Below are 22,399 nucleotides of genomic sequence, written 5' to 3'. Positions count from 1 at the left end.
AAAAAAAAATAACGTGTGAAATGGACATACTTAATCATCATAATGCTAAACGTCCTTTTTAAAAAAAAAAAAAAAAAAAAGTTACATCTGTACCATTTTGATTTCACAAAATTCTGGGTATTATTAATCAGGAAAAAGTTACAGTGATAAAAGTGTCATAAATCTCATGAGATTCCATTCCTGATGCAAGGTCACCAGATGGAGGGGAAATAAATCTGAGAACCTGCAGTCTGTAATAATCTGCATGTTGTGTGAGTTTCTCTCTGAAAAAAGAGACATCTGTCTGACGTGACTTACTGATTTCATTACACAACCAGTAAACCCAGCATTGACGCTCTGCAAACAAACACACATTATGCTCCATGGAAAATTAATTTTACATTGGCCGTAATTGAAATTTAGCAATAGCAAGCCCATGCAATTTCATCTGCTCTGTGTCTTCCTCATACACAGATACAGGGCTGTTTAAAAAAAAAAAAAGGATTCACTTCCTTATCGATTTCAGATCATCATACAAATTCACAAATTTTAATCAGATGAAGGTACCCAGAGTCTTGTTGCCACTCCTGGTAGCAACAAGCGTCTTCAGTCGGGCTTTAGAGGTCATCATAGCAACAGCGTATGTTAAATGATATTATCAGGGTCTCAGCTAATAGAAACCCTGAGAATATCATTCACTGTGGCTTAGATCTCAGTGCTGCATTTAATCCAGTTGTACAGTATGCAGGTCCAATATTCTCTAAAATTAGCTTGAGAATGTTGCAGTGATCAAAGAAATATCATTAGCTTAATGTTGTTTTCAATGAGGATTCTTTTAACTAATTTGTTAATAACTGTTTTGACTATTTCTCTTTTTACGTGAATGTTCTGTAAACTTTGTGTGCTGTGGTCAGTCCTGGCCAGGACTCTCTTGTGAAAGAGATCTCTAAATGCCAGTGGTATTTTCCTGAATTAAAGGTTAATAAATAATAATAATAATAATAATAATAATAATAATAATAATAATAATAATAATAATAATAATAATAATAATAATAATAATAATAATAATAATAATAATAATAATAATAATAATAATAGAGTCTATCATTAGTTCCTCAGGGTTTAATGCTTGAACACAGTATCATTTTCCATTGTTATGCTGATGACACTCAGGTACTTTTTATCCAAGAGTTCCAATTAATTCAATCAGTTAATTGAAATACAAGTTTTCTTGAATACATTAAAACCTGGATTAAAACCTAATGTTTTCCTGCTGAATTCAGATAAGAAAGATGTTTTCTTTAGACCAAGGCGTCTAAATAATAAATAGCTTAGTACTATCAATTACTCTGGATAAATTTGCCTTGCATTACTAGAATGCAGAGCAGACTAGAACGTTTCCCTTCAAAATCTTGCATGAATTGTGTTTCCTGAACCTTTTTCATCTACATGCTTCCAGAATAATAATTAAAAAAACATATAAACTTGCTTTTTGGAGGAGAAAATCTTGTGCGTGCGTGTGTGTGTGTGCGTGTGTGTGTGTGTGTGTGTGTGTGTGTCCAGACTGCTTCCTTTCTCTTGGTCTAATTGAGACTTGAGACTCCTGTGTGCGTTTAGTGACTCCCTGCTAAAGTATGAAGGTATCTGACAGGTGGGCTCATAATGTCTGGCCCCTGAGGGGATACACAGGCATGTGAAGATGTTGCTGTAATTGCTCATGCATTAAGGTTGTCTTCCCTTTTGTTTGTGCAGGTCCATCAGACACAATGGGGTGAGGGTATGCTAGTTTCTTTGTCTGTGGTCATACAGCAACTTGACGCTGAAGTCGTTGTTCTCCTCTTCGCAATGTCTTGCTGCACAACTACGTTCAAACATGCCGGCATCTCTGTTTTGCACATCTGCTTAGATTTCGAGTTGATCGACTTTCTCAGAAATTCACGCATCAGATTTTTTTTAAGCGACGACAAAGAATATGAGATTGCTGCTACCACTGCATTGTGCACATGTATAATTTAATCGTCCAAGTCAAGTGGCATGCTTGTGCACGTGTTTGTCCGTGTGATTTATGCTTGTGTGTGTCTATATATGCATGTGTTTGTGAGCAGCAGCTCAGTCCTAACATCTGGCACTGCCGTGATTGGTGTGGTGAGCCCTCAGGCCTTTTCATAGGTGATAGATGACACCTATCACAACCTGTCAGCAGGGACTCAGCAAACCAATTCGCCAGCCAACCAGAAGCCTGCTGTCTTTTATCTTTGTTGCAGAGATGAGCACAGAGACGGCCAGGGCATTGCTGTTTGTAAATGTGAAAATATAATCTGTGCCCCTCTCACTCCAATTTAAAACTTTAAAACTCCTGGGAAACTAATTCCCCTTTGCTGAAATGACTTTTCAGAAAGTTGCACAGGAATCTGAAACACTTTGTTTGGTGGGAGATGACAAAGGAGGAAATACTTTGTCTGGTAATAATTTCATATTTCACTTGTCCTGAAGGGTCCTGCGCTGTGTATGCTTTCCTAAGCTGCTGTTTGTAAATCAGCATCGCAGTGAATGAGGATGATGAAGAGATTTGTTTTATGTCCAGATGAGGTGTTTCAGTGGCGTTCAGGAGCGGGTTGTGGTTTAGCACCAGCAGAAATCCTGCCAAACATCTTCTTTCCTGACTCTGCAGGCGGAGAAAACAATTGGAAGCCATTTGTTGTAGCATTTGATTTTGTTTTATTTATTTGTCGTTCATCAAAGTCAGTAGATCTGATAGGAAAGCAGACGAGCTTTGATTTACCCAATGTCAAGATCTGTAAAGGTGGTATAATTTGCAACATATAGGCTACTTCGCATAAAGGGTGATAATTATGGAAAGGGAAAACAAAATCACTATATGTTTTGTTTTAATGCTGTAGCTGAGGCAATTATTTCAGATAATTGATCTTCAAATGTTATTGAGCCTACTTTTCATTTAACTAGAAAAGTTGATGCTATTAAAGTTCGGTACTCAGCATAGCTGTTAAATGTTTTTAATAAAGGAAGCTGTTTGTCTCTAAATGGATAGTAAATAAGAACCGGTTCAATATATGAAATGTCCTCTAAATTCACCATTTAACTTCACTTTTCCTTAATATCTCAGTTGAGAATCAATACATCAATCAAATTTTAATTGAATAGCACATTTAAGCAACAAGGCATATCAAAGTACTTTACATCATAAAAACACCAAAAACACAAAGTCATGCAATCAACAATCGAAACATCACATTTAATCAAATGCCTTTGTTAAATTCTTAATCTATTATGCTTGAAAGGCAACTCTAATCAGGTGGGCTTTTAATCTAGATTTAAAGGCACTCAGTGTTTCAGCAGTGTTGGAGATTTGTGGTGCATAGAAGCTTCTCTAATTCCCTAATCGAACCTAAGGGTTAAATCCCAGTTTTCAAATGTTCTCTGCTTTTCCAGTTTTTGGTTAAAACACTGGCAGAAGGTCCGGGACCAAAGTGATATGGCCGTTTAATTGTTTCTTTGAGTCTACATTTTCTCACTGCATTTGATCATCTCTGGTTTAGCCTAAAATATTTTGAGAGAACAAAACTTGAACTACTTTATTCCACTCTGAATAGAGACTCTTTTTTTTTTGAAAATACAGAAACGATAATATGTTTTGATTTTAGAACCAACTTAGAAGTAGGCATTCAGAAAAACAAAAAACATCCAATAATTTTCTGCACTGGTTCAAATGCATGAAAGCGTTTCTCTAGTTTGGAAACCAAAAAAAGTTTTAGTTTTTTAAAAATATCTTTATGAACTCATAAACCTGCACTGAAAAATCATGCATTACTTGTAAGTTGCATGACTGTTAATATATACATAGTGTAATTTCTGCCTACTGTTGCTTCTCTAATCAACAGATAGCGACATTTTAAAGGCCTGATTACTTTCTGTAGGTGAAGGTCCCCCAAAGACATTGTAATATCAAATACCTTATCGACACACTCACTGAAGCAGATACATTGAAACGTACTCTGCTCAGGCTCTCACATGTTAATGGATTAACCAGGGTGCCCTGGATGAGGTTTGACAAAGTGCCGGCTCAGGGCCGTGGTGGCTTTCCTCGTGCCTGGTAATAATTGATGGATGACTGTGGTGCAGGACACTGACAGCCTGGTTGCCTGGCCTTTACCCTCTGCCAGCTCAACCCTTACATGTGTGAAATAGCCAATTACATTGACGCCTATTGAAAGTAATAAGCTGATGAGCAAATGGCTACTGTGGGACATCGGAGAACCTTGTAAATGGAGGAAGAATGCGCTCTCTTGGAAACGGCTGCCTTTGCCACAGCTGGTAGTGCTTTCTACCGAACACACGAAAAGCAAGGTTCAGCTAGCTATTTTCTTCCTCAAACTACGCTGTCCCCCATGCTTAAAGTTTATGGTCCATGATACGGTCATGTTATACAGGAGCTAATTTATCGAAATAAATCCCCCTGTTAGAAGCTGTTAAACGGATAATGGAAACGGCAGCAGGCATACATTCTCAGGAAAGCATGAAACGCCATTTTTGCTGGGGTAGGAAAAGTCATAAGCTGCGTGGCGAGCTAACGCTAGCCAGCCAGAGGATATTGACAGAACAATCCATCTTTATAAAAGACTGCAAACAATTCCAATCTATTTTCTGGCACCGCATTATCAGAGGCAATATACGACTACAGCTAAATATATACAGGAGGCTTAAAAGTGGACACAGATAGGAGGAATCCAATGGAGTGTTATTCTACATAAAAGATGCTAGATAAAAAGGTGAGCAGTCTCTCTTCATAAGTGGACAGGTTATTTTCACTTCATGCTGATGTCTAGGAGAGCTTGTTGATATGTGCAGCAATATCTTGAATAAACATTGTGCCTAGTTCTCTTTCAATATCAAATACTTCCGTCTTAATTAAACTCCTTGAAAAACATCGTTGCTAATCAATTATGTGATCTTTTAAGCTGCAATATTCCAAATGAGGAGTTTAGAGTCAGAGCTCATCATACTGAAAGCACTGGTGAAAGTCACTAATGACATCCTCATGGCCTCATAGAACGAGCATCTATCTGAACTTCTCCTGCTCTCAATGCTGCATTTAATACAAATGATCTGAACATTATTTTACCCAGGGTTGGAAATGCTGTAGGGAATCAGTGCAACAGCACCAGGCTGGTTTACAGCATTTTTCTCTTCAAGGAGCCAATTTGTTTAGAAGTCAAGCCAGACGGAGACTCGGCTGACCTGCTGGGGGCAATGTGGAAGAGTCACAGATAATCATGCCTGTACTTTATGGTCCTGTCGATTCATCCAGCTACTTTGGAAAGATTGGGCTGCAATTATTTTGCATAACCCGAAGTTCAGTTTGTATGACCTTTAACCTAGGGAATATTCCTATAAACATGTTTAAATAAATATACTTCCTACCTTCTGAAAGTCATGCTGGGATAAAGTAACAGAATTAAACATCTTCTGGTTGAGCATGTGGCCATTTGTTCACATTCACGTAGTGAATCTTCCAAGTTACACAGAGACTTATAGTAGTTCCTACTGTACAGTTTGGTGAGTTTTTCTGCATTTTATTTCATATTATGTTTAAGTTAATGGCAATTATGTCTTATTAATTATTATTTCATTAGTTATGGAGTCCCCCATGGCTAAATGCATTTATATATCTATATGTATATATTTCTATACATACATATAGAAAAATATATGTATTTTTCTATACATACATTTATTTGGGAAAAGTTTTGGACAGCATGTGATAAATTTTCTTTTTTGGTTTGAATGAAACTCACTTGCATGTATCCACAAAGCCTGATAAATCTATTGGTGAACAAGCATTTTTATTAAAAAATTGCTTGTTCAGTTGTTAGTTGTTACTACCGGTACTTCGCTCTAGATTTTATTACATTTTGGCTCATGAACAAAGCGACAAAAGAAGTTATTGTTGTCATAAACTCTGTGTATTTTGACTTTTTAGAAAGTACTTCTGAACAATGGCTTTTTTTGTGCCTGTTCTGCTCCCTTAGCCTCATGTGAGGTGTTGGTTATTCATCATGAAAAGATACTGCAAAGTCAACGTCTGGGTGTAATGGACTGTGCTTCCTTAGTTACATAACTTTTTCTTTTACCAAATGTAACTTCATTGTATTGTTGGCTGGATAGAACTAGAATGTATTACTGAATTTCAATCTAACCATTTGATTAGGCTTCACTTGAGTCACTTGATTATCAATCATACTGTGATGAACTGGATGTAATTTTCTTGTAAAGTTCCTTGAGAAGACGTTTGACGTTATTGCTACTATGTAAATAATTAAGCAAAACAGAGTTGGATTGAAAATTTCCATGTGGTACTTATGTTTTCTCAACTCGGTTTCCCACAGATAAATGGCTCTTTCTTTCGTCGGCAGGTTGTACTTTTTCCATCTTCTACATCCTACTCTTTCAAAAGTAGTATTGTCTGATGTTATGGAGCATCTCAGCATAGAAGAGAGAGTCTGGGCAAAGCTTTTCTCTCTGTATCTGCAAATTAAATCCAGCAGAACTCCGATCTACAGGAGATGCTTCAACTGGAGGCAAACAAAAATTAGATCTGGACATAGACGCAAAGCTACTTCTCATAGCTTTTATGTCTGTGCTCTTGGAATTCAGTTACAGTGGCAAAAAATAAACGAATTGCCATCCATCTCTCAGCGTGGCATTCATTTTGTTTCTTTAGCGTTTTGTTGTATTCTGCTCAGATCAGAAGACACAGTCAGACATAATGCTCAGTAAAGCGTGCGTCGTAATTTTATTTCCTATGTGCACAAAACTCTTGAAGGCTTCTCAAGTCTAATTCAATCCACTTGAAAGTTCAAAGACACACTTGCCCTCGGCATCTGTCTATCAAATGAACAGCTTTGGTCCCCCGCCGCTTCACACAAGCGGTGCGCGATACACCGATGAATTAGTGGTGACTAACACTTTAGAGTTATTCTAAAAATAATTAATAATTGAAATTACAGAACAGCCATGATAAGAGGGTAAAGATGATGTAATGAATTCTTACATGCAAATATTTTACTGGCAAAATGTCAATCATCTGCTGTAACTGTGTTAAACTGCTGGTGTGTAAAAGTCGATCCTGAACCGTCACAGTCTGAAATGAAGTCTCACTTGTTTTCTGGCTTATTACTGCTTAGTTCAGTTTACCTTTACACTGCATGATTATCCTAATTAAAAATGTAACACGATTTTTGATCAACTTTGTGTAGCATCAAGCGGTCTGCCCCTCCCCAACTTATTGCCCCCTGCTGCTGAATATAGGCCCCGACACATTATCTTATTGGATTGCATGTATAATCATGAGATCATAATTTTATGACAAAATGTAACACATCTGTGATGTAGACCAGGGGGTCCATCCCTGTTGATTATTGATATTTATTTACAGACTAAATACTTTTTGTTTCATTTCTTTATTTCAGTTTGTTTGGTGTTGGGTTAATTGAGTCTTACCTTTCAGTTGTGTCTCCTCAGAAGGGTGGAGCAGAAAGAGAGCATACCATGTCGACTAAGAGGGGTAATGCTCTGAAAGTTATATTAAGTTTAATTTAATCTTTTGATTGACCTTAAGATTAGTTTGTTGGTAATTTGCATGCATGCAAATATTTATTTGTACCATTCATTGTTTTGTGTTAGGTTTGTGTAAATTATTTCTTGTTTTGTTTGTCACCCCGGCTTCTTTGTTTCACTGGAGGCAGGGGTGTTGGTGTAATGGTGACCTGCAGCACCAAATAAATCTACTCCAACTATATTTTGTTGCCTTGCCTCACCTCCTTTCGACGGTCAAAGTGACAACATCATTTATACTTTTGGACATTTTAGCAAGTCTTAAAAAGATTCCTTTCAAGCACAAATGATGTTTCATAAGTATCTTGGAGTATTTAAGAACTGAAGTGAATTACGTCTCAGATAATCTTGAACTATTTATTTACCCATGATATTTTGGGTAAATAATATATTAATATTAATATTTTGAACCAAAAGCAAAATTTAGTTTAGCTTCTAAACATTTAGTTTAGATAAAAATACAATAGAAAGCTTGAAGGAAAGGAGATGAATTAATGTAAAGTGTTTCCTCTGGGTCATAGAATGACAGTGGACAAAATCTGCTTTTTAGAAATGATCACTATCAGTCTGATTCCTGCAACTAGGCTTTACCTTGTTACCAGCATGAGGTTAAACCAAAATTATTAAATTACGCAATGTCAAAACTGCCAAACGTCTTGAGGGATCAATGTTTTCTCTGACTACAAATAAAGTGAATAGTTGCTGTCTGGGACTCTGACACCCACTGCTGAATGTTATAACCAGGTGGCTGAATTATGAATTATGAACCCTCAGTTTTTGTTTTTCTTGCCCACGAGAGAGACAGATTCGCTCTAAATGATAACTGATGTGGTAAAACTCGAGACGTTACGTTGTGTTCTTCAATAGGATCATTAACATTATCTTATACACTGAATTTCTTTTTTTGTGTGTGTGTGTGTGTGTGTGGGTGTGTGTGCGGGTGTGTGTGTGTGTGTTTGTAACAGTTCATGACTCAATACAACCTAATCCCTCATCAGTCACCCTGTAAATAAATAAAATTTAATAAATGCACCTTATTGTATTCAGTATTGCTGTTGCCTTGATTGACTTTTTACTGATGCAGACTTATACTTAGCCTTTTGATAAAGTAAATAAAGACACTTCAGCGTCTTAGTTAAGGTATGCTTAATGCAAATAGTAATGGGCTTCTTGCAATGCAAGGTTGGCCAACACATCAGCCACTGATGGAGTGATTGACATGGGCAATGGGGCCTGGGATTGGAGATGGCTGTGCAGAGTATTGGTGCAGAGTGAGTTGTGCTCCCTTCATTAGACAGGTTGGGGGAATGCCCTGTTGACCCTACACTGACCCGTCCAACACAATTACAACCCACAGGCCTGGCGCCGGTTATTGATGCCCATTACTGACATAAGCAGCTGCTCTGGGTTACGCTCTAACTCATAATATTAGCTGCACTGTGTCAGACTCGGTGAACTACGAAAACACGCATGTGTCCTTGTGACTAAGTGGCTATGATTCCATTTTGGAAAAGAGACACAGATTTTACTGCATGCATTTCCTACACCGGCTCATGGTCAGAGCTCTACTGGATTCTAAGAACACAAATGACATCTGGGTTTCCCCCATTATGAGCTAATGGCAAAAATTAGAAGGTCACTTTGGCTACACTGCCAAGACTAATGCAAATATATCATCCAAGAGTCCTAAAGAATATGATCACATGCCTAAATTGTTTATAAATATTGGCCATGCTCTAACTGATCAATGTAACATAGAAAGATTGATCACACTAAGCTCTATAAAACAGTTTGTTCCAGTAAGAAACGACACAACAAACCAAAGTGATGGCAAACACACAAAAGTAAAAAAATACATCGGGTGAGATGAGCTGTAATCCCATTAAAACCAGTTCTTTCAAATCATCCATCCATCCATCCATTTTCTGTTGGGACAAATTGGTATGAATGTTTTTCTAATTGTAATTACAATTTTATTCTGTTTATATCTGCAGCACCAACTCACAAGAGATGTCTTCTCAGGGTACTTTACAAGACAAACAGGTGTTAACCATCAATAATAGAAATGAATTTAATCCACTTTCAACTCAAATCAAACCAGTTAATTTAAATATAGTTTAATCATATAGTCACACTCAGAAGAAAGTGACATTTCCAGGACAATAAACGCAACTACACAAAAAAGGTATTGATCATATTGAAGAATGAAAAGCAGATTAATTTGCAGTTGTAAAGCTGCAATTGTCCTTTGGTTGTTTAAATCAGCAAACTAAAATTCAAAGAAGTATATGTTTTATTTGAAATACAGAAGAATAAGACATGCTGCACCCTAAAACGTGAGTATGGAAAGACTTTAATGTTGTTTTTATGAACACGATTAGACACACCTCTGGATATTGGAGTTTTGCAGACCTCAAGGAGAGATTTAGTGGATATTGCAGCAGGAATTGCACCAAACACCAGAGAAAGCATCATCCACAACTAGTACAAATGGTTTTGGTGGATTTCATCTTCTGAGCTTTTGTTTTTCTCTGCTGCGTGTGTCTGTGCATTGAACTTTATGTGTGTGTGGCATACTCCTAAACTGCGCTTCGCTATTGTATTTGTGACGTAATTACGATGCTGCGATTGTGCTGCAGGACAAAACACAACCCGAAGCTTTTCTTTAACTTCTTATTACCCCCAGCAAGTAGGCAATAAGACAAAGTTCGGCCCATCAATTTTTCTCCACTTCTTCTTATGAAAACTGAAATTGTGCACTTCTTCTTTTCCCACTTTAGAGTTTGTGCTTTCTGATAGACTTTGCAGCCTGTGATTCATTTGATGTTTCTCTTATTAAGCCTTAGGCTATTTTGTTATATATTATTCATATTATTTATATATTTTTGTTAATTTTGTTTCATGCCAAATTATAGCAAACACAGAACTAATTGGAAACAAATACCAAAGTCAACAACAAAATAAATGCAGGAACATCAAAAACTTGAAAGCGTCTAGGCTGAAGCTTCAGTTAATATAAATTTGATTGAATTGTTGCGGTGTCCGAGCAGAACAGGTTTTTTCAGTGCAACAAATCATTGAAGACAGTTTTGACAATGAATCATGAATTTTAGACAGTTTGACGGTGTCACTGCTTTCTTTTTATTATCTTATATCTACCATTCCAAAAACATTTCTGATTTTAAACGGCTTATGGAAAAATAAGGGCAGGTTGTTTATTACATATGTTGCCAATGATTTATATTATTTTATGAAGTAAGTTATATTATGTAAAATGCTATTATTAAAATGTACAGCTGGGTGAGCTTTTTAACATAATTTCCTGCAAATATTTTTTTCTGTAAAACTAATGGTCTTATATTGGTCTTATATTTGTTTCTCCAGATCTCAACACATTGAAATTGGGAACAATTAGTGAACTTTACAAAATAGCAAGTATTTTTTGGCCATAATAACCCATTACTTTGAAAAGTATCGCAACACATTTAGATCTTGACACACATACAGTTTTTAAGTGGATTTTTAGTTTTGAATTCTACGTATACATTTAGTTTTACCAAGGTAAAGACGTAACTCAACATATTTCATGTCAAATATTACGATACTCCTCAGTTTGGTGAAAAATTACAGGAAAATCTGGTTCCATCTGTAGATAAAACACACTTCAGATGTTTTAAACTCATTCATAAATCATTCACGTTTAATAAAATGTAATAGGTCTGATATCAAACCGTGTGGTACACCACGTGTGACTTTTAATTACAAAGAATTTGTGGGATTTATTTTCACACATAAAGTCAGAATACTAAATGGGTGAAGCGGACTTCTGTAACAATACATTTTTTTTTCAAAGTAACTTGTTATCAAAGGTGTCAAAAAGTTTTTTAAATGTCCTAGAAAATGCAACTGCATCTTACATTTTGAAGAAAAAGGTTTCTCTATTTGTAGTGTCGTATCTGGCTCAGTACCATCAAACAAGCCCAGAGTGCAGCACCTTTGTATTTCCTTTGGTTCTTGAATCGACGCAGATACTAGGAATCCCTACATTCCACTTCTCAGCGTTAATAGAGGGGAGACCCCATTAATGAGCCTTTGTTCCTGCTCAGTGATGGAGGACGCTCATGTCTGTGAAAGTAGCCTCTGAGATCACTAAATTATGGATAATTAGATAAATGGGAGGGTTACCAGCAATGAGAAAGTCAAGAGAATCACTGAGTACTGGTAGTGTCCGTTAAAATCATTAAGTGGAGAGTGCTCAAAATTGACCGGAAACTTCAGACGGCAATTAAAAATGGTCAGACAAAGACAAAACTATTCTTACTTGTCATTTAAACCTCAGAACTACTTCTGGCTTTGTAGTAAATTCTGACTACTGTTAAGATCAATGAGGTGAACGGTTTGATGTAGTCATATCTGTGCGATCTGTTCAACCGTTGCTGAACCGTTAATGTTGGCGTAACGATTAAGTAGCAAAGCTGGACGACGCACTGAATCAGCAGGCCCCTTTCACGTGTTTATGTCTAATCTCTCCAATCACAAAGACCTCAGTGGAGAAAAATGTGCTGGAAGATAAAAGGTCGATGTTGTGGGCAGAGGGGAAGGAGAAGATGAATCACACATAAAATCCAAACTGAAGCGATTAGACCCATATCAAGTGAGGCAGCCAGCAGATTTATCTTCCCCATCAGACATTCTCTCTTATCTGACTTTTATTTATCTTCCAGCAACATCCAGTCAGTGAGAAGAAAAATGATCAGACTCTTGATTATAACCTAACAATGGAGTAAAGTGTGAACAGCCATATAAAGTCTTTCCTTGACATGTCAGGAGATTTGTGGTACACTGCGTCCTGCTGCTGACGTCCAGCCTCAAGTTTTGGCTGCAGCTGACCTCTGCGCGTCTCCAGCATTGGGCAACTAGTCCACAAAATGTCCGGCTGTAAATTTCCTGCTGGAAGTGTTTGTCAGGGCCGCAGCAAGGTGAGATCCACAACGAGGAATTAAACGCGCATATTCTGCTAACTGCAGCTTCATGATGTGAGGAGAGGAAGCAGGACGGGTGTCACTTAGGGAGCAGTGGTGTCGAGATTGTTGATGGGGGAAATGTTCCACACTGTGAGGTTCATTATGAAAGTGGCAGAAACCAGTGAGCCATGTGAATAAATGCAAGGCAGAAAAGTGCCAGATACAGCGCTTTTATTATTAGCATATTTATTTGTTTATTGAGGGTAAAGACATCCAAAACTATGCAGAATACAAAATATCATTAAAAAATACTTTATGATCAACTGAAACTTTGTTCAAAGTACTTCCTGTTTGTTGCCAGATAAGCAACTTAAAAGCGCTACGATGCTTTTCAACCCTGGTGTTGTCTGCCAGCCTGAAGATGTCTTTAAAGGATTAGGATTTTTAGCACAAGGCAAAAAAAAAGGAAAAAGTAGTTTATTTTTTACTTCCAATTGAAAGACACAAACATCAATGTATCAAACTTAAGACACTAATTTAAATATTTGGAGCCTGATGGTTCAACAAAATGTATATGGGCAGTGGATGTGAGTGAGTTTTTATAATGACATTCTAACGTTGCAGGATCTCATGCCAAGAAACCTCGTTACACCTCACCTTTGCTTCTTTTATATTACTATTTTTGTACACTGAATTGACTTCAATTAGTACTTGTAGAAACACTTGTATTATGCATTAATATTATTTACTAACTACACTTTTAGTATGTAATTTTTTGAAACTTTGGTCATTACAGCACATCCAGGAGGCAAAAATCGGGGCTATTTTAGAGGAGCAGAGGTTGTGCTATGAGATTTCTGTGCTTAGACTATGAGAGAAAGTGTTGCTTTTTTTCCTCATAAACCATTGGCTGATTTGGGAATATTTTTCACTTTTGGTTTAATCAGCTGTGCGCTGTGAGGTGGAAACTATTCCCAGAGGGCAGATGGGGGCTGTTAATTTATCTCCAGTATATTAACAGTGTCCTGGCAGGAAAGTGAACCTCGACCCTTTCTTCAACAAAGCATACAGGGGAGATGTTGACCTATGCTGACCCTAAGCCTTGAAATAGACTCCATTTAATGACAAGCAAGGCGGTCAGAGGGCACCTTTGAGTTTTTTTTTTTTTTTTTTTATGGCTTACCCCTGCACCACCTCCACTTTTATATGAGCATTTAAGGTATATGTGGTCAGCTATTGCCTTTTACGCTCCTGTGTGTCTACACAATGGGGGTCACCAGTGTAGATTCCATCTATTACAATATCTTTACAAAGACGGCAAACATCTATAGGATGTGCTATTGGACACCGGACACAATTGCATGATGGTATTACATGCTATGATACAGCAAATTTGTTGTCTCACATGATGAGCAAGGATGCCCTGCAGCAATGTGAGGATTATCGGGCATAACACGCAAATCAATGAAACACTACATCCATGATGTATAATCTCATTAGATGGCTGCTAGTTAAAATACGGCCGTATATGATTAAATGGTACTTTTGGCCGCTGTGTAGATTCAGAGTTCTTATTTTATTGCTTGTTATCATGGTTTGTTCATCCCAATCAATGCTTCTGTGTCTGAGAAATGTGATGATGATGCAGCAGCAATTCCACCAACAGCGTACAAGTAAATAAAAAGCTTTTAGGGGATTTTTTTTTTTTTTTTTTTTGCTTTAATTGTGACTTTCTTTTAGAAACATGCGAGCGTATTTCAGCGGTTTCACCGTTTTTGCAAGTGATTTATAAATGTTTCATTTGCCACAGTGACTTTATTGGGCAGACCTGTTTTAATTGTTCATAAAAACAAATAGCAGATCAGCCATTCACATGGCAGCAACTTAATACATTCAGGCATCTAGAAATGATGAAGACAACTAGATTAATTTCAAAGTATCAGAATGGGGAAGAAAAAAAATTTAAGTGACATTGCATGTGGTTGCGGCTATGCAGCTATGGATATTTCAGAAAGAGCTGATAGTGCTAGAACCCTCCTGCTTGATGGAACTGTGCAATAGGTGTTGGACCCGGGACACATCTGAAGGTTGCAGTGCCCCAGCCCTTGAGGTCTGAAGTTGAAATCCCCTCAGGTGTTCAGGGATCTGATTACTTAATGTTCTCTGTCGTAAGCTCCATGAAACAGCCAAGGTTACCGAGGTGGTGCGACCAGGTAATGGGTGAAAAGCTGTTGCGGAGAAGGGCCTGCAGACTCGAGCACTTTGCCTACCGACATTCAATAACTTGGTGTTGATTGTTACTACAAAATCAATAGCTCCCATTTGGGATGTAGAATGTTGTGGTAATAGACAGTGGCAGCGTGGGGGTCACCTCTGCTTATTGCTTCGAGTCTTTCATTGCTCAAGAGTGCCAACCAAGAGAGATGTTTAGATTTTCTAACATCATCAATCAGACACATGGAAGGGGCTATTACAGCATTGTTTGGATTTTGTTGTGTATTATATCTGAGAAGAAGCTATCGGATCAGAATTTCACTCCCTTTCACGTCTAACTCCAGTAATCGTGTGAAGTAATTGCTTTCTCTCTTGTTCTTTGATCTAGATCAAAGCTTTGATTAAAAGTTGTTTTGAGATTGTCAGAAATAATAGGCAAAAGAAAAGTCTCTCTATATATAGTGGTTTGGAACGTCAACAAAACGTCATCCTGTTTTTTTTAAAAGCAATGCATATAATTATCACAATTGTACTTTTGAAAGTAATAACCTTAAACAGGTAATCAATATATTTCTCAATAAGCCCACATACCTATTCAAAATTGTTTGTAAAAGTTCTAATCTAAAATGTTTCTATTAGATTTAAGTAGAAAATATTCATAAGTAATAGACATAAAAGCTTGAAAACATCTAACTAACTGTTATACTAACACCTTACAGGACTTGTGGTAATCTGCAAAAGACTCGTCTCATGTGTTTTGTTTTGTTTTGTTTTGTTTTGTTTTGTTTTGTTTTGTTTTGTTTTGTTTTGTTTTGTTTTGTTTTGTTTTGTTTTGTTTTGTTTTGTTTTGTTTTGTTTTGTACAGTTGAGTTGCCGAAGCAGCGAAGTACAGTGGCTTTCAACATTCTCTCTTTTCCAAAATATAATCACAATCCTTACACTTTGGTTGTAGCCATCAAACCAAGGGGCATTTCTCAAAAAAAAAATCATCTAGTTTTCTCCTAGTTCCTTTGCAAACTAAAATATGGGTTTTTAATGTTGGTTTTGCAGTGAAAGCCGTTTCCTCCATTTAGGCCACGCTGGTGTAGGACTCACACCTCTGTTTCTATGAAAAATGAGACTTTCCTACCAGCTTCTACCTGCATCTTAACGAGGTATTTTGCCTTTAATATGATGTTGATACATATATTTCAAGACAAAACACATTAATCTCTGGGGCACACAACAGAACTCACTCCTGAACATTATGATGTGTGGAAATTTCCATACTCTTTATTCTTTTCTCTAACTTGAAAAGCATATGCACTGAACATAAACTCGCTTTTAAAAGATATTTCCCCAAACGGCTGTAGTTTGTCTGGTATTTTATCAAAAGAAATAACTTTATTAATCCTAACAAATTCAGCCTTGTTATGTCTGTTTGATTTCAAGCAGAGATAAAAGGCCATCTGCCTTTTTTTTATTTTTTCTTACAGCGTTTCTGAATGCTGCTGGAAAACCGGGGTTGAATTTCTGCTGAATTCTCAGAACAAACCAGAGAACAGACAAAGAAAACACGACGCTGCCACCAAAATAGAAGTAAGCACAAATCACGCTGATCTAAATGAAAACTCAAAGAGCGTGACAGCCTTTAGATCAAACACTCCTCAAATATAAACCACATTATCTTTAGCAAACAAAATGAGAGGGGAATTCAACGATGTTTACCTCACATGTTTGATCTGTAGGTTTGATAAAGTAGAAATCATTTCTAAGCCTTGGAATGCATTTTCAGCTCATGAAGAAGAAACGATTATATAAGAAATATAGCAAATTATACGTTTGTGTTTCTCTAGCTCTTTAGGAAAAGAGTAATCTTAGTTTGTTATGAATGTTTCAACCACACATCATTGTGTGATGTGAATATAAACACATTTCATTTATCCAGATGTATATAAAAATGTTTCTTTAATATCGAACGGGAGCTACAAGAAATGTAATTTGTTTGCTGCTAACGCTAAAACATTACCCATCAGGCGCCATCATATGCAGCATCCCTAAAGCGACGTGCCAACACACCAGCATGCTGCACAGCATGCTAAATCACACACATCTCCCTCTTCCTCTCTTCCCATTTGGTTGCAGTCTGCTCTTGTTTTCTTATCAGGAGCACAGAAAATAAGATTCCTGCCCCCTGGGTATCATCATAATTCCCGACTAATCTGTGCGCCGAAAAATAAGCGCGTTATCCATCTGCAGGTCTGTTATTACCGCTGGATCCGTGTCCATGCTGTTCCTGGAACACTGCAGCGTAGGAGAAGGTTTTTGAGCTGATCCTCGAGACACACTGATGACTTTATCCCACCTCTCACAGGAAAAGATGGGACGGAGTGGGGAAAAAAAAACACAAAAAAAACAAAACAGAAAAGGACGAAAAGACTATCATATCGGAAACAAAGGTGTGTTTATGCACGCACCAGGTGAGCTTAGGTTCTTGGGGAGGCGGGATGAGAACACACCACAGCACAAATTATAGAGTACAGGAAAGGCCCAGACAGAGGCCTGCTGCTGCACTAAAGCAAACCCAAATTATTTGTTATGCTTTTAAAGTCAATTTCTGTCTGAACTGTCTTTAACCGTGTTATTTATTGCTATACTTGGATTAAAGCTCTTTGTTAAAAATACATAATTTTTTTGTGAAGCTTCAGATCATGTTTGCCTCATACTTTGTTGGTGTTGCTGTAGGAGTTCGTCTGGGTTTAACTCTGATCAGACGGTAAATGCTGCAGTCAAGATTTATTTCTTCTTAAAATAACTAATTTGCAGCTTGGTAACATTTTTTTTTCCTTTGTCCATTTCAATAATCACACATCTAAGAAAATGGTCCTGTGAAGCTGGAACAACGTATAGCGATAACAATATCTTCTGTTTAAAGCATAAAAGTTGATCTTTCTACGTGTTTAAGTCACTATTATAGCTCTGTAAGCAAGAACTTGTCCACACGCAAGAGACGCTACGATGTCAAAACCACAATTTAAACAAGCACCATGAGTTAGGGATGAGGTAGACTTAATCTTTTTTGGTAAATTTTTAATTTATGCAAATGTTGAATCTCAATTTTGTAATAATTACAGGATTATTGTTCTTTAAAACAGTCTCATTTGTTGCACACGTTGGTCCTATCCAAGCAAAAAAAAAATTCTAAAGTTTCTTCTAAACATAAAACAAAAGTCACGATAGCAACTTAAGTGTAAGCAAAACTACCTTTAGCTTACAGGCATTGAATTAAATCATTTTGACTGAAATGTCAGCTGTTACACCTTTTGCTTGAGCTCTCTAAGATTATACAATGATTCACAAATTTAGGGTTATTAACATCTTAACCTTTTTGTCTTTGATGAAGTCAAGTAGATCAGAGCTGACTGGACTGAAAGCAGTTCAGAGATAGCTGAATGTTTTAATTCACAACAAGCATTATGACCGAACAACAATGTTTGATCCTTATACATTATAAAGAGATAGTGTTTACTGGAGAAAATCGTATTAAAACTCCAACATTTCAAAAACACAGTAATTGTTAAGCAGAGCGTGATTACAAAGTAGAAAAAAAAAAAAAAAATATATATATATATATATATATATATATATATATATATATATATATATATATATATATATATATATGTATATATATATATATATATATATATATACACTTTATATACACTTTTCCAAGCATCACTGTATTTTTATTTATTTATTTTTTATTTGGACTCTTTGTGATAGTCCAGCACAAAATATTAAATATTATGACGTGGGAGGGAAAATTACTTTCATTACTTCTTCTTCGTTTTTTTTTTTTTTTTTTTGCTAAAGATAAAAATCTGACAAGTGTGGTGTGCAAATAAATTCAGCCTTCTTTACTCTGAAGCTCCCAAATAAAATCCTGCACAGCTGAGTGACCTTCAGATATAACTGAACTAGGTTATTATTAATAAGGTCCATTTATGTGTGATTTAATTTCAGCATAAATCGACTTTATTTCGTTATTTAAGCATTCAAATTAAACCTCTATTCATTTGTTTATTTAATTCATTTTAAGTACAAGTGATCTTATTTATACAAAACCACCACATTCATGTCAGTCAGGTCAGCTGATGCCTGAGAAGTTTAGCAAGTATATATACATATATATTTTTTTGTTTTTCGTCTAATCTATCTAAAAAGACTATCCATCACAGGGCAAAAGGCAAATGTAACAATTACCAACATTTCGCCCCTTTTTCCCCTTGAATTGTATGGAGGCAGGTGCCACAGCTGCACAGGATATCCTGAGGCTGTGTTGCCTCTCGGGTGCTGTTAGGGTCACAGCTTTAGGTTCTGGTGAATGTTTTCATGGCAGCTGTCGGTGTGGGCTGCACAGTGTGCTGCCTGCTGGGGTTGAGTGCATTGGAAGACAGACAGGTGCATCCAGCAGAGAAAGTAGTGCGAGCGCTTGTCTTTCACCCAGAGCTTCCCCCGTCATTCTCCTCTGCTTCAGCCTAATGCATCGAGTTGCATGTTTCCCACCTTGAAAAGGTCATCGCTTCTACACATGTTAAAAGTGATGAAACATTTTAAATTTTTTTTCCCCCCAACAGCTACATGCAACGCCTGGTTCCCACATGAATTACCTCTGATATCTTGGAGAAAATTGAATGGCTGAGTTGTCAAAGAAGATGGTGGCACACAGTGTCACTTGATGGAAATTGCATTTTACATAGCGGGTGATAATATCTTTAGTATTTTCATAGGAAAAAAAAAAATTTTTGTAATTCAGTGGGTCAAAAATTGTGACATACCATTACTTTCATTTAATAACACAACAAAAAAACATGGTGAACATTTGTGTATTTTTTTGTAACAGATTTGGACAAATGTGTGGTATTATACTGAAAAGCACAAATATAACTACAAAGTTGAGAGAGAATTCAGCTCAGTTGGGCAAGATTATAACATCTTTACTATGCATTTTATAGGCGGTTTGCCCTTTAAGCTCAGCTATAAAGTTGGGTGTGCTCTTGACTATAAAAGTGTGTAAACACCATGGTAAGAATATAAGAGCTGCGGTCTGAAGACTTCAGAAAGAAGCCAGTAGAAGCTTATAAGTCTGGAAAGAGACTTAAGGAGATGTCAGGAGGATTTGAAATCAGCCACTCCACTGTATGGTTAATAGTCGGGAGCATTTAAAACGAAACAAAATGTCCAGCTCTGACCATCCATGCAAGTTCACTCCGAAAGGAGATGTCAAGATGCTAAACGTCCGAAAACCATAAAACGCTATGACAATCAGAAAGAGACTAAACAAGTTTCATGTTTATGGGATGCTTACAAAGAGGAGACCTTTGCTCTTTAAGAAAAACATGAAGCCAAACAAAATGACCAGCACTTCTGTGACATTATAGTTCAGACAGAAGAGGCTAAAAGGTAACTGTTTGTACACTTAGAGGAAGTGGTTGGCATAATCGTAACAATGCATTTCACAAAATAAAAAGAAGAAAAACATCATATTAGCTGTGAAACGTTGCCATGTTCTGGCCAGCAAAGCACTGCAAACCGCGGCACTTCCACCTCCATGCTGCACAGTTTGCTTGAGTTTTTGCTCCTGGGATATTATATTTGGTTTATGTCAAACATGTATTTTCCAAATAAAAAATTAAACACTCATCTATCTTCTGTGTTGTTAAAAGTGCAAAGAGTTTGTCCTCACAGGACAATATGTTGTCAGTTTTTAGTTATTTTTCAATTTTCTTATACAGTCAGTTAAAGTATTTAGCTTCTTGGTACCACAAAAAAAGCTTCTAATGTTCTGATGCAAACATTACGCCATCTTAACTGAACCGAAAGTTTAAAAAAAGATCAAAGTGTCTGCTGTTTTCAGAAATGCATCAACAAAATAGGTTTTTGCAGTCGGTGCTTGTGAGACTGAATCTGAGGAAGGGGGTTGAAGATTCAGAGTATAGTTTATCAATTCACTAATTCACTTAAAGCCATCGTTACACGTGTCATCATGCTGCGTAAGCTACACCGTTCTATTTTTAGTCCTGTTCATGTTCCCACATGAATTAAAGATTCACATCTCCTCAATAATTCACTGTCACTGAGGAAGATCTTTTAGCTGGCTTCCCACTCTCGGGTTGCGCTGTGCTTTGAAGTGCCCACCTGTGCACCTGTGTTTTCATGCTGGACCGATTCCTGTCGGCGTTGTCATGAGAGAGCCTGGCTCCCCCAGTGATTGATTCATAAAAGGACCCCATTTAATTACTCCCAAAATCAGGTTGCACTGTTACATGGGAGATGAGTTTGCTTTATAGTGGCAGGATGAGATCAGATCTGAGCCACCGCATCAAATAACAAACCCCCAACCCGCACCACCATCCCTGCCTCTCATATCGTCACGGCTGCTCGTTCGGCTGAATAGGATTTCAAGTCTTCAGTGCTATGAGCAAAGAGATTTCCACCCACCCTGTGTGTCAAGTTGTGTCAGAGCAGGTCTAATAAACTTGTTTATGTTTTAAACACTGTGGGATCATTCTGAGTCATCCCCGCAGAAAAATAAACACGGTAGTAACAGTCTCTTATTAAATCTCTGACTTTATTGGCATGATTTCCTACTTGTTTACAAGATTAACATAATATATACTAAAGCGTCCACTAACTTGCGATGCTCCCGTTTGTTCCGTTTCTGCCAGAGGCATTGATTAGGCCCAAGCACCGAAAGGCACCGCAAAGACCGGTTGAGACTCAAGCAATCATTAAACTTCTCCTGATGAATTACTTGACGTTTGATGGGGACTTGCGATTGGGTACAGTACATTTGGCTTTAGGGACTTAACACCGCGTGAAAATGTTAATATTGAAAGGACAGTAAAAATGGGCATATCAAAATGACTGTGTCAACTTCAAAACCATGTCACATAACAAGTAGATTTGCGACGCGTGGTGTTGAAAATGTTGATGTTTTACTGGAGTGAATGGCCATATCTCACTAAGATAGAAAATGTTGCTCTTCATACAGTATATCTATGCCAGCTTTTTGTGAGGGATGAAAAGTAAATCTACTGCAACCCCATAGGAGAATTCAAACAATCAGCTTGTGACCTGCAAAATCTGGCCTACATCTGTCTAACTTTTCTAGACCTCCAACAGTGACTCTTTGCATGAGCCATGTTCCAAAACTCGCAGAAAATCAGCCATTTACGATTAAACAAACCAGTTTGCAAAAGATGTATGTGCTACATTTGAACAAATTACTCCTAGCGGTTCAAACTAATCGAATTGAAAGCCAATCATTATATCCCTGAGGCCTGGTGATTAAAAGTCATCAAAGGTTTTGTTTTTCATATAAGTATGTGGGTGTGGCTAAGGCTCAAACTTTATACCTTCAGTTTGAATAGAAACTTGATGTTGGCTCATCCATGCCCTGTAGCAGTGCGGTCACCAATATGGCACCAGGTTTCCCTGTGAAGCTGTCCCAAAATTAGACAGATCATTAATTGTTAGGTGGAATAATTACCGGTAAAAGCAAGCTGTGTTTCAATTTGGTAGCCCTTTCTATTACTCAGACACATTGAGCTGCAAAACGGTTG

General features: G+C 37.2%; 1 protein-coding gene across 2 annotated transcripts in view; it reads left to right on the top strand.

Annotated features, from left to right (window-relative positions):
- LOC122835259 (PDZ domain-containing RING finger protein 4-like) overlaps positions 1-22,399 on the top strand; it is a 133,042-nt gene that overhangs the window by 39,460 nt on the left and 71,183 nt on the right. The window contains exons 1-2 of one of the 2 annotated variants that reach the window (XM_044124149.1): positions 15,807-15,946; positions 16,268-16,370. The exons of the other annotated variant lie outside the window; for it this stretch is intronic. Of the exons in view, the coding sequence (XP_043980084.1) occupies positions 15,900-15,946; positions 16,268-16,370 (150 nt within the window). The 5' untranslated portion in view covers positions 15,807-15,899. Of the gene's footprint in view, positions 1-15,806; positions 15,947-16,267; positions 16,371-22,399 lie in introns of those variants that run through there. 2 annotated transcript variants of the gene reach the window in all.

Source organism: Gambusia affinis, linkage group LG08 (genome assembly GCF_019740435.1).
Source record: "Gambusia affinis linkage group LG08, SWU_Gaff_1.0, whole genome shotgun sequence".
Classification (NCBI taxonomy): domain Eukaryota; kingdom Metazoa; phylum Chordata; class Actinopteri; order Cyprinodontiformes; family Poeciliidae; genus Gambusia; species Gambusia affinis.
The sequence above is the reverse complement of the archived record's forward strand: the minus strand, read 5'-3'. Positions and strand labels throughout refer to the sequence as shown.